This window comes from Sciurus vulgaris, assembly GCF_902686455.1.
Source record: "Sciurus vulgaris genome assembly, chromosome: 12".
Lineage (NCBI taxonomy): Eukaryota > Metazoa > Chordata > Mammalia > Rodentia > Sciuridae > Sciurus > Sciurus vulgaris.
In genome coordinates, this window is record NC_136473.1 from 86862779 (window position 1) to 86881915 (window position 19137).

The 19137-nt window shown below is 33.2% G+C and overlaps 1 protein-coding gene across 7 annotated transcripts in view; it reads left to right on the forward strand.

Annotated features, from left to right (window-relative positions):
• KCNT2 (potassium sodium-activated channel subfamily T member 2) overlaps positions 1-19137 on the forward strand; it is a 371051-nt gene that overhangs the window by 114693 nt on the left and 237221 nt on the right. For all 7 annotated transcript variants that reach the window (XM_079107991.1, XM_079107989.1, XM_079107987.1 and 4 more), the window contains exons 3-5: positions 123-222; positions 8781-8829; positions 11183-11242. In XM_079107991.1, coding sequence (XP_078964117.1) covers positions 123-222; positions 8781-8829; positions 11183-11242 — 209 coding nt within the window. The remainder of the gene's footprint in view (positions 1-122; positions 223-8780; positions 8830-11182; positions 11243-19137) is intronic.

Here is a 19137-nt window from a genome sequence, read left to right on the forward strand (position 1 = left end):
CAGTATTGTAGTTTCTAAATACAATCTAAGTGCTGTACTTAAAATTGATAACTTTGACAGTCTTTTTTAGCCTTTTGTGAACAAGTTCAAATGAAAATCTAATTTTTGTTGTTTGTTTAAAGGTCTAAGGATACGCCTGTTCAATTTTTCTCTCAAATTATTAAGCTGCTTATTATACATCATCCGAGTACTACTAGAAAACCCTTCACAAGGAAATGAATGGTAAGGTATTTTTTCTGACCTTCAACAGTATTATTTTAATTATTTTCACTTGGATTACATTATGAAGGACATTATAGAGAATTCATTTTTTCAAGGATTTTAAGTGTTTGTCACAATTGATCTGATTTTCAGGTGCTACATGAATATAGCCTTTATTGATTCTTTGTAAAATTATCTTTTTTTTAGTATTTATTTAATGATAATTCTGGATTTTGATCCATGGAAATTTTACCGTAGTAGATAATTGTTTAAAATGGCTCAGTCTCTTTAAAAACCTAAATATCTTTGTGTTCTTGATTACATGTACCCCCCCAAAAGTTCTCCATAGGCTAGCTTTCTAGATATTTTCTCCTATGCTGTAGCTGTTAACCTTGAATAGAAACATTCTAGCATGTCAACTTATTTTTCATTCATGATCCTGTGGCTTTTATTAAATTGTATTCATTTATGGACCTCCTTTTTAGGGCCTGTCCTTCACTAGAAGCAAAAGAGAAGGGAACTGAATATGTAATGATATGACCAATTTTTATCTCATCACTTTCCTGTACCACTAGGTAGCCTACTAAATGTGCAACAATTTTCAAAGTAGAAAATATGAATTTGACGACTAATTTCCATGACTATTTTTTTTTAATGTGAAAGTTTGTCCTTAAACAGTTAAACATAAAAAGGATGAAAATAAATTAGAAAAGTAAGCACATAATATTTTTTTAAGTGAATTGAATACTCTTCAGCTTGCACAATTAAGTGAATATGACTTTGCATTTACTCCAAGTTTTGGAGTTAAAATAAAGATTAATAATTGAAGTTTTATCATATAACAATCTATGTGATGAGTCCTTATAAAATATATATATATATATTTTTTTTTTTCTTTTTTTGGTACAGGGAATTGAACCCAATGCTTTCTAGCTGAACTGTATCCCCAGTCCTTTTTATTTTTTATGTTGAGACTGTGTCACTAATTTGCTGAGGGTTTTACTAAGTTGCTGAGGCTGGCCTTGAACTTGAAATTCTCCTACCTCAGACTTCTATGATGCTGGGATTACAGGCATGTGTCACCATGCCTGGCCTAAAATCATTTTTTATGAAATAAAATTATGGATATTTCACCATATCTTCAGTGATTAGTCAGCATGTGCCAGTCAAATTACATGAAGGGGAAGATGGAGGTACACAGGAGCTTCATTACCTGTAGGGAAAAGATCGCTTCTTTTGAAGTTCCTGAGATTTTCTGCAATTAATCTAGTTGCTGTATGTATATTATTTCCTTAAGCATACATTACATAATTTTATTATTTCCATCTTAAATATGAGGAAGTAGAGGTTCTCATCTTTACCATTCTCTGCTTTGAGACTTTCAGGATTAATTGTGTTGTGTTTTGTATCCCTTTTAATTCTGAGCACAGGAAACCAATTTCTCATCATTCCCCAATTCCAACTCCACATTCAGGTTCCCTACTTGGATGTCTAAATGACTTCTCAAATTTACCATGTTCCAGTCAGTTTCCTCTTTACTCTTCCACCTCTCAGGTAATGGCATCTCCATCTTTCCTCCAACCTTATTCCACGCAACTTCCCCATTTCAGTTGATAAAATAGTACCAATATTACAGTTGCTTGGCCCAAATGCTTTGGAGTTATTCTTAACTTCTGTTTTTGTCTTCAGCATGTATAAAACCCTTAGACAATTGTGTCATTTATACCATCGAGTTAGAAACAGCCTACAGTCACTTCTGAATGCCAGCATCTGGGAGCAAGCCACTGTCTCTCACTTGTACTACTGCAGAAGCCTCTTATGTGGTCCTGCTAATTCTGCTCTTTCTCCCTTTTGGTTTATTCTTAAATTTATTGGTCATATACGATGAAAATCCAATCTCCATGCAGCTCTGCTTTGAATGTCAAAGTGCTTACCATGGCCATAATAGTCCCTCTTTTCCTTGTAACATCACCTCCAACTACTCATCCCCCACCCAGTTTCCCCAGCCAGATGGGCCTCCTCTCTGTTGCTGAGTCATTACCAGGTGCACTGCCAGCTGGAGGCCTCTGTAGGGGGTTTGCCCTCTGTCTGGTTCTCACACATCACATAACATGAGGCACACTTCCTTGACTTCCTCACATCTTTACTCAAAATCATATTACGAGTTCTATTTAGAACACTTATCCCCAAAGACCTCCTTGAATATTTTTTTCCTTTGGTCCCCATGCCTTTGTGTCTTACATATTTTACTTGTTTACTTCGTTTTCTCTGTAGCCTGTGGGTATGAGAATGGCTATTTCTTGATGGCATGGAACATTGTCTGAATCCCCAGAGCCTAGCACAAAATGGCAGTAGTTATTTGTTAAATGAATGAGTGAGGAAGTGAGTAACTGCATTTTCTTTATAATGTAGATTTTACTTACTTCTCTTTCCCAGCCTCCAGGACAATCATGCTGATCTAACTTGAGGTCATTTTTTCATACTTGGTCTCCCTTATTTCTGTGCTTCTTGGAAATCTGCTTTCCACTCCTGCCTCTCACAGTCATCCTTTTTCGACTTGCTCAAGGACTCTTTGCCCTTCAGGACAACAATTTCTTGGATAACCCTTAATCTGAACTCTTAGCAGGCATTGCGCTCTGTAGCTCAGTTTATTCTGGGTTAGGCATGTCCTCTAGGTACTGCCCCAACATGCCCCCATACATCTCTCATAGCACCTAATGCATTTCCCTTAATTCTCCATATACTCAGAACACGAACCATGTTGTTTTTGCCTCTGCAGCTCATTCATAGCATGGGTTTTGGTGGGTTACGGAATGTTGCTGTATTAATGGAATTGTGCTCGCCACCAATTTTATTGATATTTTTGCACAATTAAGATGCTCGAAAACCAGTGCCTCGGGATGTCTGTGCACATTTCATTTATTACATTTTTTTTTGTCTGTGTTATTAAAAATGATGCCCTAACAAATCCATCTATAAACATACTAGAAATTTATTTTTAAAACTTGATGATTTATAAATAAAATGTGCACTAGCAAGACATAAAAATTATAAATAATGCATGGAGAACCCTTCCAAGGGAAAAAGGGCACACTAGTGGGTGATAGCAGAATAAAATTATATTATTTGAAAACATTAAGAGGAACAAAGTTTCCTACAATTAACTTCTGTATAATATTACTTAGAATGTTCAGACATAATTATAGAGGATATACATTTGAAAAATCAGATTACTGTAATTAAAAAGCATAACCAACTAGCTCATGGCTCCATTTTGAATACAATGTTCTGTTTAGTTCCCAATGTCAATGCAGTCTTGGTTAATGAAAAACAGAAGTGGCCTTTATGGGCACAGGCTCTATTTTAAAATAATGAGGCTAATTCAGCAAAGAGATTTATTTAATTAGAGTTTCTGACACGACAAAGCTGCAAATATTTTGTGCTGCCTTGCTGCATTTTTAAATTACTCCCAGGAATCAAAACTGATATGAAAATGTGGCACTATGGATAAACTGAAGAACATGAAATAATCTTACCATTAATGTCTGACATTGGACAAATGGAAAACTCTGATGTACCATGTGTGCATAATGACACACATCTGTTACATGTAGTTTGTGAAGTACATTGAAAGGTGAGATGGTGTTGATTCCTGGCCTGCTGATGCTTATGGTTCTTCACTACGTGTCAAAAATCAACATATCTGTTTCCACTTAAAATTGTTGAGGTGATTATTTGTTTATAGCATCAAGTGATTGTGTCAAAGGTAGGAAGCCCATTAATTTTTTTTTTTTTTTTTTAAGGTTTTTGGACTTGAATTTGAAATCAGTGCCTAACTGGTGTGTTCAGATGACATTCACATTTTAAAGATAAGAACTATTAAAATAAGAAGTAGAATTTTAAAGATAGTTTTAAAATATTTGATGAAGTATAGGAATGAATATCATAATATAAATGTTTTCATCTTTCATGCATATTGGTAACTTATAAACTGAAGTATCACCAAGATCAATAACAGATAATCTCAAAAATTTAGGAGAATTTTTCTGTTTACCAGAGTTTAATCCTGCTGTTCCTGATCGGTGTGCACATTTTCTCCATAGTAATAATTCACACAACACACACACACACACACACACACACACCATAGCATGATCAATATAATACATATGCAAACCACTTGCCATTTTAAACTGCATATTGTATTAAGGCCATTATTCTTTGCATTCAACTTTCAGAAAGCAGAAAGCATGCTGAAATCAATAAGCTTTCAAAATGCTCAGCAAATGACAAACATTTCTTTTACTTGAATTTTATATTCAGATCACATGTAGGAAGCAGTTAGGTCATCATACTTTGACACAAAGACTGAGAAATGTGGTCTGGGTGAAGAGAGGCTTTTTGCACTCAACTCTGTGTACTGAAGGAGAATGAATGTTGGCAATGAATGAAAGCCACCTCTGCCATAGTCGGCATATGTCAGATGGAAAGGCCCACGATGTCCGTTCTCATACTCAGTGTTCAGTTCTCTCCACACTTCATAATTGCTGTCTAATGTGGGGTTAAGTGTTGACTGTGTTTTGAAAATTCTAAAAAGACTTTCTGATATATTGACAGGACTTCTATACTTCAGTGTTGTGGTCACCTTGATTTTTGACACATACTAAATTTTGCATGGTCTTCTTGAAATGTGAGCCTACTACTCTGCCTAGTACTAGATATCTCATTATTTGTTATGGTTAGGGGAATTTTAGAATTTACTTTCCTGATTTAGAATATTCTATTTTTGTTTACACAATACAAGCTTATATTAGTTTATGTGGAGAGCTATCAAAAATCGAGTTCATTTTGAGTTTGTGAGCAATAGACACTTTTGTACAAATGATGTGTCACATGTTGACCCTGTTACTTTTGTGTTTACCAAATACTTTGGTCTTTTGCTAATAAGCATATTCACCTCCTGGCCCCACCTTGGTTGCCAAAGCTCATCTGACACTTTCTGCCTTCAATGCCTGCCTTTAGGACAGGCCATAAAGTAGGGCTAAGAGAGATGGCTACAGCTGCTTGTCACTAACTTTCACATTCAACTACTGTTCTCCCTCCATTGTGGGACATGGTTCTGCCAGTTTTCATAATAATGCTTCCTACTTGAATTTTACCTATAAATGAAGTCTAATTCACAATAACTGAATGATGTGGTGTTTTGTTTGCTTTTGTTGTTTTATTTGAATTATACAATTTTAATTCCATGAAATTTGTTTTGTATTTTAAATATAATAACTGATTTGATGCTTACTACAATAAGAACACAAAAAACAAGGAAAAGGAAGTAAAAATTACCTCAGATGATAACACCCAGAAATAAGTATTAGTATTTTAAAGACAAATCATTCATAAATTCTCTGTATGCACATACACACATAATACATAATACTGATGTGATAAGTAATATTTATTCATTACTTTTATCTTAGTTGTGTTATTCTTGTTGTAGTTGTTGATAACGATGATGATGATGCTACCTCAATTCCTTTATTGTTGGCCACCTGGGAAGAGTCTGGGTGCTTTCCTACTGTAAATAATTCTATGATAAATATCACCATCATGTGTTTCCTTTCTTTCTCGTTCTTTTTTGTGAATGAGATTGAGCCTTCAGTTTGAATTATGGTATGACTGTCAGTTTTGGCTTCACTCTTGTTTTGGAGGTTGTCTAGAAATTACAGATCAGATCATACATTCTTTGTTCATGATGAATCCATTTCATGAGAGGAGAGTTTGGGCAGCAACTTTTTACCAACCTTTACAGATTATTAATCCAATTTAACATTAATAAAATTGATGAAAAGTCTGACTTTTCATTGGAGATCTTACTTTCATTGAAATTTATATGTCAGGAAATTTTGGTATTTTTATATACTATAAAACTTGTTGCCTGTACATCTTATCCAAAAAATGATATATATATATATTTTTTTTTAAATGTCTTATTTAAATTTCAATTCTTTATAATATTTCCATAGCCTACCAAAATAACACCCCATACCAAAGAAAATGTCTTTAGTTAAATATAACTAGGTGTTAGTCAATCCAAGTTAATTACCAGTTTCCTTTGGAAAGTGCTCATGAACATATTTAGCAATATATTTAATAATTTTGCAGGGATTAGTATCTACATAGTTATTTAGAAGTTTCTGTAGCACATCCTTTTTCTATCTACAAAAACAGCTATATCTTCCTTCACTCTGACATACCTCGTTTTTGTCTGATTTTCAAATGTTACTGAGAATATAAAAATGTTTTGGAAAGGACACTGAACTCATCAGCCATATCTTTGTCTTACTGGCACCATCCATCATTTATATTGGCTTCCTGTATGTGTACTCAGTAAAACATCAGGTTTATAACAGTGAGTAAAATAGACGTATTATTTGATTGTTATAGAACTTGTAGTTTTGGAGAAAACTGACATTAAAGCAATAAGTTATCCAATAAATATAAAGGTCCAACTGAAGTGAGTGATAGGAGAGGTGTGGTGAGTGACATGGCCTAAGAAATTATTTGGCTGCCTGGATCAAGTGGAAATCTCAGAGGTTTCCCTAACAGAGGATTCAGCCAAGAGCTCTAGGATGAGGGAAGTGGATGTCAAAGGGTTTGCAGTAGGAAGGAGCATGCCACACTTGAATGTCAAGTGTTTGGGACTTCATCCTAAGAAAAGTACAAACCAGTACATAGCAGGATGATCTGACCTAAAACGCATTTTGAAAAAAATCAATTATTTGTACTTGTAATTCAGAATAAAAATTCTAGAATGCAAATAGAGGGGTGGGGTCCTTATTAGTTGGTTTTTGAAATAATCATATTACAAAAAAATTAGTAACTTAAGTGAAGGTGGTTGTGATAGTGGAGATAAGATGTAGATGAATTCTATAGACATTTGCAGATTTTTGGTGGAAATAATTGAAAAGGTTTGCTGGAGTACATATTTACAGATGCAAGAGAGGAAAGTATACCCAAGATGATGCCCACATTTTTGTGTAAACTTGGAGACACAATGAACTTGGTTCCTTTTGCTAAAATGTGAAAAAGTAAGGGAGGATTAGTTCTTAGAAGAAAGGTCACTGGTTTGGACTGGAGCAATTGAATATGTCATTAGCCAAGTAGATCTGGCATTTTGAAACTTCAGATGCATTTAGTCTAATATGCTATGTAGGGTCATTGAATAGTTTTAAAGCTTCACCATTCTTTTAAAATAAATATTTTGAAGAGTTTATTGCTCTTATCATTTACTATATTACAAAAAAGAAAATGTCTAAAGCATTTGAAAATGTTATTCTTTTTTTTTTATAACTATTTTCTATTTATTTGAAGCACAGTAAAAAAAAAAAAATCAGTACGCTTTGGAAATTCAGTGGCACAAGGTACACTGCCATTAACTTGAGGGACATTATACAGTAACAAAAAGAAAAGAAAAAGAAAAAAGGAAAAAAAGGAGAGAGAAAAAGAAAAAGTAAAATTAAAATAATTTTTCTCCTGTTTCAAATACTGCATTACATAATTTTACCTGCCCCAACAGACCATTTACAAATATTAGGTCAATAAATTGCTAACATCCATAAAAAGGTAGCTTTCTTACTAAAATGCAAGAATTTAAAAGTGATATCTAAACAAGAAAAGACAAAAACAAACTGGAATGAAAACTTAGATATCACATCTAAAATCGGGTTTTTTGTTTGGGCCTTCATAGTCTTCTCTCTCTCTATGAAAATATGTTATTCTTTATGGGACTCCTCATATTTAGTAAGTATAAAGAGTGAGTGGGTTTTGATTTATTTGTTTTTGGGGGGGATTTATTTGCATTTTGGTGGGCAAAACAATGTAAGAATTTCCATCTTCTCCTGAGTAGATTATATTGCTATGAATGGTTTTAATTTGAATCAACTCAAATTGCGATTAGTGGGTTAGTAAAAGTATTACAGTATTTTTTGTAGAGTGTAAGCATTTCTTAACATCAGAACAAATATTTAAAAAAAGATATTTAAGGACTTCTTGTCTCACAAAATGTTCTGTGTTAACTCCAATTGAAGGTGTTTTTATGATATGTTAAATATTTCATAGAAACCCAGTATTGTATAAAAGCATTACTACGCTCTGTACTCTGAAGTACTTACTTTATCCTGATTATTTTCAATATTGGATTTTTATTATCCAAATATTAACATGTTTAAGAATAACTAAATCTTAGAATTTATGGAAGACCTTTAATTGACTCTTCAATGGAGAATTGAGTAGAAAAGTGTTTGAAAATCTTCCTCCCTGCCATATCATTTTTTAACTAATGACCCATTTTATTTCCATTTATTATTAATAGTGACTAAAAAGAAATTAAGAAGGCTTTTTGCTGGAATAGAAATGACTATTTAAAAAAAACTGAAAAAATAAGGTTTTCTCCTTTTTAATTTGTATGTTAGCATTATTTTTAGGCTAGTATATATTGCTACTTCAAACATTAGTTGAATTTTAAAGGTGAATGGATTTTTCACATGTTTAAAAAACTAACATCTTTATCATTCTTTCTGTAGGTCTCATATCTTTTGGGTGAACAGAAGTCTACCTTTATGGGGCTTACAGGTTGTGTACAATTTTGTTTTATACATACATTTCTGGGTTTATTCATATTTCATAAAGCAATATTAGTGGAGAAAAAACTGTTGATATTCAAAGCGAGTTTGCTTTTCTTCCTAATCTTTATGCACCTTACACTAACATTTTAACTTTTTCTTCCTGTTTTCCTGAACCCCATATTCTACCTCTTGAGAATTTTCTGGTAATTAGGATTAGACTTCAGAATATTTGAGAATGTGGAGAAAACTAAAGTAAACCAGTATTTTAAGACTTCCTGCTTTCCCAAACTGCCTCCATATTCCTGCTTTGTAATTCCTTTAAAATTAGCCAAAATCTTGTCACTATGTTTAGTTTTTACCTTATTCTCTCATTGTAACAGGGTAAAATCTCAATAAATTGTTGTTAAATGAATGGATGACTCATATCACCAGTAGCAAGAACCTAGTTCCTAAGAAGACCCTTGTGTAAATAAAACAAAGATATGCTCTGGCATAAAAAAGTCCTTCAGAAAGAGACAGAAAACAGGAGAAAGCCAGCATGTCTGAATTACATTATGGAAAAATTCCCTAGAGTCCTTTGTAGCTCTTCTGTTTTTTTTTTTTTTTTTTTAAATTGGATTTCATAACTAGCATACTTTTTATAAAGTACTATCTCCTTTACTTCTGCTTACCTCCAGCAAGTTCTTTCTATTTTCTGTTATTTTTAAAAAGTATAAATTAATTGGAATAGTGAAAATCACTACTATGAAACAGAATTGGAGGTTAAAAAACAATCGAGTCTGAGGGAAATGAAAAGTCCCTAAGACTCACTGCTTTGAACAATCTTTAGAATGTTTTTGACCAAAATGTTTGATTTGCCTTTTAATATCCTGATTGTGAACTGTATACATCTTACATGTGACAATTATTTTAGTTATATATTATGATTATAACTTTGAAATCTATCTTTACATCTAAATATTTCATATTTTGTTGAAATCAGGTTGTTTTTGTTAATGTATATTGACTTTTGTTGCAATGTCACATTAATATACACATAATCCTTTTCAAATATTTAAGTGTTCAGTAAAATTGCTTTTAATCTATGACCTAGATTCATATCTTTCAGTAAAGTGCACTTTTAAAATAAATTAATGTATTTATGAATAGTCATGTGTTGTCTTAAAGTATACTTTGATCTGTCTAGATAGTTTTTATTTAAGAGTAATATTTTAAAATGTACTCATTTCCAAATAGTACTTTGAATAATGGGTGCTGAAAGTGTTCTAGAGATCTTATGGGAATAAGTATGTCTGGAAAATTTGGACGACTTGGGGAAAATCAGCAAGGATTGAATTTCCTTTCATAATGATGCCCAACTACAGGATTTACTTCCAAACATATTTTATTTATACTGCCATGCATTCATCTACTTTTATTGTTCTCATATTTTAATATTTGCTGTATTACATTTCAAATTTCCATTTTAATAGAAAACAAAATTTTAAACTCTAGGGCATCAGCTGTTCTCATTCAGATATCTTAAACCTTAAAGATGTATAAACAAATATGTTAGCTGAATCATTTTGTTTGTTTATTTGATTCTGTTTGGCCATGTCAAAGTAATTAGAATATTTAACACAGAAAAACATATACTCTTTTCTACTGCAATATTTTTCTGGTAGTTAAATAGTAGAAATTGAACATGTAGCACAGAATATAGAGATTGAAATATGTCTAGTCCAACTGCAAAAGAATTGGTTATGAAATTAATTCAAATCAAATCTGAAGGTATCTTGAAGTGCTGATATAGTCTATATTTTTTAGTTTTCAAGGATGTTGCCATTTGATTTCATTTGAGGTGGATGATAAAATTGAATATATTCAATTTGAAGTTTGTATTGTGTGTGTGTGTGTGTGTGTGTTCTATTTCTTTGAAAGAGATTGATGATTTTGGTGGTGCTACTGATGGTGTTTCTGGGAAAGGACATTTATTTGGTGGCAGGGCAATTGAGTGTGATTGTGTATGTTAGGAACATGCACCCAAGAACCCATTCTTTACATATCATTTAAACTCCAACCTGTCTTCCTATTCTAATCCCACCTTTAAATTTGGAATAATAAATAAAAAAATTTTTATTCAGGACACTAGAAATTATAGAAACTTAAGTCGTAGTGTTTGTATGGCAAACTATGGCTGACAAACTGCCACCTGCTTAAACATGTTGAAGTGCTATCCAGTACCACCTATATCTTAGTGTGTATTACATATATCTGTATCTATATATGCATAAACATGCACATATATTTATATGAAGTTAATAATATAATTATATTTTATTTCATTGCATTTTTTTATTAAGTTACAATTTATATTTTAGGTCTCAGTGGCATTGATAAGTCTATTTGAAACAATACTACTTGGTTATCTGAGTTATAAGGTAAGTTATCTTAATTAGCAGTTTTCTGCCTTAGAGTATACTTCTAGCACTTGCAAAGTATTCCTCTCTTTGTAACTCATACTTGGGGATAAGGCAGGCTCTTCTTAAACCAATTTAATTATTTGGAGCCTCTCTTGTATGCAATAAAAAGCTATACTAATATAGTAAGGTTTTGCTTGATGACTTAAACTACTTCACTAATTCCTGGGAGTTTACTTACCCATTATATGCATGCTTAGAATGAGGCAAGCAAATGGAATGCTCTGGATTCTTATTGTTCTCAACCTCTTTTCCTAATGTGTAAAAAATACTGAGAGACTAAAAATGTGCCCGTTAGGAATTATTTTAATAAATTATCTTCATTACTAGGGAAGTTTTATTGGGCTAACACAATTTAACAAATATTTATTTAACTCGTATTTGATGAAGTTTATGTATTTTTTTTCATGCAGAGCGCCACAAGTTTATGTGGCTCTTTAATCCATGAGTTTGCAAGCTAGAAATGGGTGGGGAACAGAGAAAAATTATACAGATAACTCTAGTACAAGGCAGCATATAAGAAGAACTTTCTGTGAGATGTTATTTAAATACCATGAAGATTCATAGAGAGAGGAAATACTTGACTGACAAGCAGAGTCTCTGAATCAGTGATTTCAATTAAGGTAAGGTGAAAAGACAGGACAATTGGGATTGATAGAATTAGCAAAAACACAAAGGAATGTGCACATGAACTGGAGAAATAATAAATAATTATGTTTAGCAAGAATTTGGGGGTTTAGTACAGCAAAGGTCAAAGAGGTCACAGAGATGACTATCTTTTCAGTTAAGATATATTGAAGTATGAAAGAAAAACCAACAATGTGTTTTTGGTAGGCAAAATAAATTTCCAGATCTGATGAAAGATTATGAAGGTGGAACCTAAACATCATCAACTCATTGGTTGATAGGTGAGAAGAAGTATACTGAATTGCCATTTCTAAAGATTTTCTGAGTTTGAATGACTGGAAATATTGTAGAAAAACTTGAGAATTATATGAAGTAAAAAAATCAGGTTGGGGCCCAGATAGATAAAACAATCAAATTGAATTCAGAGACGATGAATCTGAAGTGCTGATAGATGGATCAAAGAGATATGAGATGGAAATAATGGAGAATGAGGACCAGGAACTTTGAGGAGAGTTATTTAAGATTTCGAGATGATGAATCTGAAGTGCTGATAGATGCATCAAGGAGACAAGAGATGGAAATAGTGGTGAATGAGAACCAGGAACTTTGAGGAGAGTTATTAGGTTTGGCAGTGATTTTCAGAGAGTATTAAAGGCAGTCATGAGTCTGAAGCTCTGGGTAGTTACGAAGGTAGAAATTTAGGTTCTGTGTGGAGATGAATATATTGTTTTGGTTTTGGAGGAAGTACACTGTAATTAGGGAGACAGAGAAATAGAAGCTAGCATCACTCACTTTAGTTAATAACTTCTTCATCTACATCAACAAGTATAGGAAAAGTTATATTTCTGTGGAATATTTTAGTCAATTTTTTCATTCCTGTGACCTAAACTTCAGTCAACAACTTAGAGGTAGAAAAGTTTATTTGTGGCTCACAGTTTCCGAAGTCTTGGCTGATAGATTTCTGACTCCATTGCTCAGGGCCCAAATGAGACAGCATGTTATGGGGGGAGAGCTCAGCTGAGGGAAGCTTCTCAGCTCATGTCAGAATTAGGAATATGCACCCTTCCACCTTGACCATGACCCACTTTCTCCAGTCAAACTCCAAGTGCCTACAGTTTCCACCCAGACAGTCCATTCAAACTAGGATAGACTCATTAAGTTATAGCTCTCATAATCATTTCACCTCTGAGTATTCCTATGTTAACAGGAGCTTTTGGATGATACTTCATATCCATACCACAACAGGGTATTCTTATCAAACATATCAACTTCTTTCCCATTTTTAAAAATACACTTTGAAAGATGCAGTCTTTAGGCTATTTTTCAAGCCAGAAGTTTTTGTAGTCATTCGCCATTTTCTTTGTCTCATTTTTGTTTTCTTTGTAATTTTCCTTATTAACATCTAAAGAAAATAATACCAATTTCTATGAAGGTAAGATTGATGAATAAGAAAGTATATCAAAAAAAGGAATGAGGGTTTAAACACTATTGGGGGTTAATTTAAATATTTATGAGAAGAAATAAGATGTTAGAATTGTCTAAGAAAGAAAAGCATAATATAAAATTATATGCACTATGGCAGATGTAAGAAGTTTGAGAAAAATCCTTTGAATTTAGAAATTAGGAGACTATTGACTAATTCCCTAAAATGACACTCAGTGGAGTGTTATTCAAAGTAAAAATTGTTAAATGGTGACTGTAGGTGAACTGGGGCAGAAGAAGTGGTAGAACAACTTCTATGGTAGAACAACTCAGGGAAGAACTTCTAAGAATGGGAACCATCTGCTTTGCATAAAGAGAGAAGGTGCAGGAAAGAGAAAAATATGTCAGGAGAAGAGAAGTTTAGGAAAGGAACAGAACAGATTTAAGGAATAGCTTTGAAAAAGGCTGAGTACAATACCTCGGAGTGTCAGAAAGTCCTGGACTAAATCCTTTGCTTTATCAGAAATAAACCATTATGGTGTTAAATTTTCCCAATTTCACCTAGATATTACGTATTTCTGAGTTTAAAATATATATCTTTTCAAACACTCCAATCATTCACCTATCACGTTTCTCAAAAGAGTAGAACTCCAAAGACATAATTTTTATTGCAAAAGTTAGTATGAGCCAGGTCCAGTGGCACATGCCTATAATCCCAGTGGCTCTTGAGGCTGAGGCAGGAGGATCTTGAGTTCAAAGCCAGCCTCATAAAAAGCAAGGTATTAAGCAACTCAGTGAGCCCCTTTCTCTAAATAAAATACAAAATAGGGCTGGGGATGTGACTCAGTGGTAGAGTGCCCCTGAGTTCAATCCCTGGTACCGCCCCCCCAAAAAAAAGTTATTTGTAGTTCAGTTTAAGTTTATATATGTTCCTACATCTTGAACAATGGAATTTGGTGGGTCAAATTTCCTTAATGTGAAATGTGTGATGAATATTAAATGTAAAGTATAAAAATAAATACATATATATATATTATATACATGGGCATTTTGGATAAATTAATTATATCCCTTTGACTAGTGTAAGAATCTTTGCAAAACCTACCATGGCCAAAATAGTAATCTTCATTTGTGAATGTGTTTGCTCCAAATTCTAACTTAAAAGTAATATGAAAGTAACTTTTGGTGTTTTGCTAATAGAATGCTTGCCATAATTTAAAAAGTCATTTGAAAAACACACAGAGATTCAAGATAATTTTCCAGTGCAATTATATGATGATGGCATTTATAATTAATTACTTCCTATCATTTATAAAATGAGAGCAGAACATTATAAGCTTTAGCTTGCAGGGCTAGATGATGTATAATATTTCCAGTCTGACCCTCATAAACATTAATGGCTTAGCTGGAGGAGAGGTAGATAGTAGAGTCAAGTGAGTTACAAAGGAAACAGGGTAAAAAGGAGTTGTATGACAGAAAAAGGACAAGTAGTTGTTAATTATCTTCTTTTGGCCTCATAAATTTAGTCAAATTCCTGAACTCTCTTGGCCTCTTCGGTGTAGTGTTGGCTGACTTTTTTTTGGAAGGAATAAATTAAGTAATTGGTAGTACTTTATGGCCTATAAATAAGACACATTTGGATAGCAGACTCTAAAATGTATTTGTTTCCTCAACTTAGGTTACTAAGAAAAATAAGACAAAAATGGATACTGCTTTGCATTAACAATTGCTTCCTTTCTTAATGCTGTTCTTTGTTAGAGTTCTGAAAAATCAATATTAATAGCTAGTTAGCATATAGCTTTCCTATGTTTATGTATATATACATAGGTAATATATGTTTAATATTTTAAAATAAATATTATATTATGCCAAAACTTTGTAATTCTTGAAATTAGAGAGTCTAAAATCAGTATAACTCAATCTTTAATACTTAAAACAGTTTAAACTCTCATGGAGACTGAGAATGTAGTTAGCAGAAACTTAAAGTACATGCTGAAGTTAGCAGATAATGAATTAAAATTCATGGAATTAACTAATTTTATTTTCTATTACACAGAATTTCAGGTCTGTGCTTAAATAATCTTTCCATTTATGTTTATAGCTAGTTGGCAAAACAACTATGGTAATTGCCCTACGCTAAAGTTCTTATTCTTCTGTCACCGTAAATACCCTCTAATTCTTTTATCAACGGCTTTCAAAATAGAACTCTATTTATACACACATATTCATTAAATCAAAAGGAAACAAAAACAAACCCCAGCATAGTTTCTAAACCTCTGCAAACAAAAATTCATTATACCTAGCCTTCTGTTAAATCTATGATTGCTTTTTTTTTTTTTCTATAATCACTTCATAAAATGCAATGACTGTGAAAATTTAACACCAAAATGGCTTATTTCTGATAAAGCAAAGGATTTATTCTAGGACTCTTTGACATTCTTAATGACTGTAACAGAAAATATATTGTATATACACACAGGCACACACATACACACTAACATACACTATGAATCAGCAATAGGATGTTCGACATGATGTAGAAAAAGTTTTATTTTAGAGCTGAGTTTTGTAAAGCACTGTACAGGAATATAGCACAGCATTCCTGAACTACCATGGTGGTGACTCTTACCGGGTGTAGTTAAGATCTATATGTTGTAATGTGTTTTGTATATAAGAAGAGAAGTGAAAGAAATTGATGGAGAGCCGAGTGTGCCGGCATATGCCTGTAATTCCAGTGACTCTGAAGGCTGAGACAGGAGGATTGTAAGTTTGAGGCTGGCCTCAGCAATTTAGCAAGGCCCCAAGCAACTTAGAGGGACCCTGTCCCAAATTGAAAAAGAATAAAAAGGGGCTAGGAATGTTACTCAGTGGTTCAGCGCTTCCAGGTTCAATCCTCAATTAAAAAAAAAAAAAAAAAAAAAAGGAAAGAAAGCCCAATGTGGAGAGTAGATCTTTCCTAGGGTAAATATGGGAAGGCAAGTTTCACAAAACTTGAAAGACTGAGTTGAAAGGTGTGTATAAGTTAACTGCAAAGCAAAGTTGGAAATAAAGGTGAATGTTTTCCAAGTTTCTTAAAGAAATATACTAGCACATATTTTAAGGAGTAAAAAGAGTATGGAAGAAATGACCTTTAAAATAAGAATAGAGAGGTCAGCAAAAACCAAATGACATAGTGCATTGTTGGTTTGTGTAGTTAAGACTTTTGTCTTTTTGTTGTTGAAGTGTGTTATTGGTTCCAGAGTTTTGAAGTAAGTGGTCATTGTGGGGAGTGAGGGTAAATTATATTGGTTTGTTAAATGCTCCTTTTGAAATACGATCTACTTAATAGTGTAGGGGGTGAGTTGGGATGGGGCAGAAATGAAGGACAGATACTAATTAGGAGTCTTGAATAGGTCAAAGAGTGAGAATTTAAAAGAGAATGAAAATTAGTAAGTTTCAAGATCTATTTCCAAAACAGTAGACTTTTTGGTAAACTGTACCTAGGTAGCCTGTGAAAGGAAGAGGTAAGGGTTTCTCAAGGATATTTGGTTTGTGTGTGCCTGGGAAACCAGGCAGGAAACAAAGCATAAATTTTGCTTTTAGACATATAAAATGTTTTTGAGACATCATTGTGAAACAGTGAATTAGCCAATTGATCTGTGTTAAAAACTCAGAGATAAAGTATTGTTCTGAGCTAGAGATACAATATTGGAAGTCATAAGGTTATCAGTAGTTATAAGTTGGAACCAAAACATACATGAAAATACTTTAGATCTGGTATATGGTTAAGAACTTGGACATCGTTTCTTACAGAAAATTTCCATTAAAATCTGGTTATAAGTTTAATGATTTATACATTACTATATCCAGGAAGGTTTTAAACAATTGTTTTCCATTTAGAACCATTATAAAGGAATATAAATACTTAAGATCAAAAAAATAAAATAATTATATTAAAGAAGGGGAAGAGGATAAATAAATATTTGGGAGTTTCATTTATCCATGTAACTACGTAATTGAGCCCGAAGTATATAAGGAAATGAGTTCAGTAAAATGTTACAAACACTTTCCAAGGACATTAGAAGTGAAGGCTTAGGAGTAAATCATTCTAACCAGAGTCTGAAACATGGGCAAAGTTATAAAAGTATGAGAAAACCTGCTTTGTCCAAGGAACTGCATAAAATTTAGTGTGAATGAATCTGTGGTTGAACTTAGAATAGAGTTAGAAATATTGTACATAGGCCAAATCAGTAGCCAGAACTCAAATTGTGGTGCTTCATAGCTTATAATGAGGAATTTGGATTTTATTATCTCAACAATGGCAATTTGGTATTTTAGAAAGAAATCCTTTTCCTTGAATATAGAAGATAAATCAGAACTGAAATCACTTAGTCGCATATCAGTTATAGGACTTTTCTAATGCTTCTAGCAAAAATCAGAAAAAGCTAATTAAGTGAAAATGAAAAGAGAGCCATAAGAAACAGAAAATATTTTATCAAGAACTAAAATCATTGCATTTGTCATGGTTGCTAAGAAAGGTAATGCTAATTTTGCTGTACATTAATAGAAATATCTTTCTGTATTATCAGAGATAACTATTCCCATACCCCTTACTTTTCTTACAAGTTTATCACTTTTCTTGTGCACAGTTATTGCCACCAAACAAATATGTATAATGACAAGTAAAAATACAATAAGAAAAAAGCCAGCCAAATGCTAAGCATTCTGGAAACAATACCATGAAAAACCAACAAAGGAAATGATAATATTAACAATTAAAACAACAAACTGGGTATTACTAAACTCAGTTACAAAAGGTATAATGAACAGCACTGATATAGTGTAAGTAGGGAAAGACAGTCTTCCTATACTTTTTCAAATCCATCCACCCTTCTTTTCATATGTGCTACTTGGATCAATGTATGCAAAAATTCAAAATATTCATCCAATAAGACTTTAACTTGTCTACAGCTCAGATCCACATGGGGCAAGGAAACTTCATGGGGGCTATCTCCTATTTCATTTCCTCTCTGTTTTTGATGTCTACTGATGTGGGCCCCCAGGACAGAGTAGGAACAAGGAGAGAAGTGAGGTCTGCGTCTGGGATGAACTTGCTTGACTGGCGGAGTTACATGCTGGTGATGGGTGCTCTGCATGGTTATATCATGCTGGTTCTTTCTGTGGGAGATGTTTTGTGGCCCTGCCAAGACCTTTGATTGAAGCTCTTTGGAGTCTCAGTGCCTCAGGCTAGTCACTGGAACGTTGGCCCAGACCCTTGGATTTGAAACCCACCATTTGTTGAAGTTTCATTTCACCTTCAACCACACACAGTCTTTTTGAATGTAAACAAATGGTTTAAAAAATGACCATGGTTTCCATTTTTCAGAATACATATCTGGCTTTCATAAAATGGGCACTTTCATTTTAAAAATTGGAGGTAATGTGGCTTGATCTTATCACTGTCCACTGTTTTTGCTTTTCTGATTTTTGGTAGTGTTTTAGGCATTATATAAAATCTATGTCTAGGTCAAGCTCTCTCAGTGATCCCCTTTATCCTTTTCACTTAACTTGAGATGATGAAGAAGCAACATAGCACCTGGAATGTCTTCCTACAGAGGTTCTCAGGTGCCCTTTCCTCCATCTGTTCTCTACTGTGCAACTTTTAATACCTCCTGGAGAAGAGTGATGAACTAATGCCAACAAAACCATTAATATATTAGTATATAGGTAATAGCTGATCTAAAACCTTGCTTTGGTATGTGGATGCGTTTTGTATTGCTGTTGTTTTAAACCTTTGGGATTTCAAGGAAAATTTAAAAAGAATTCCA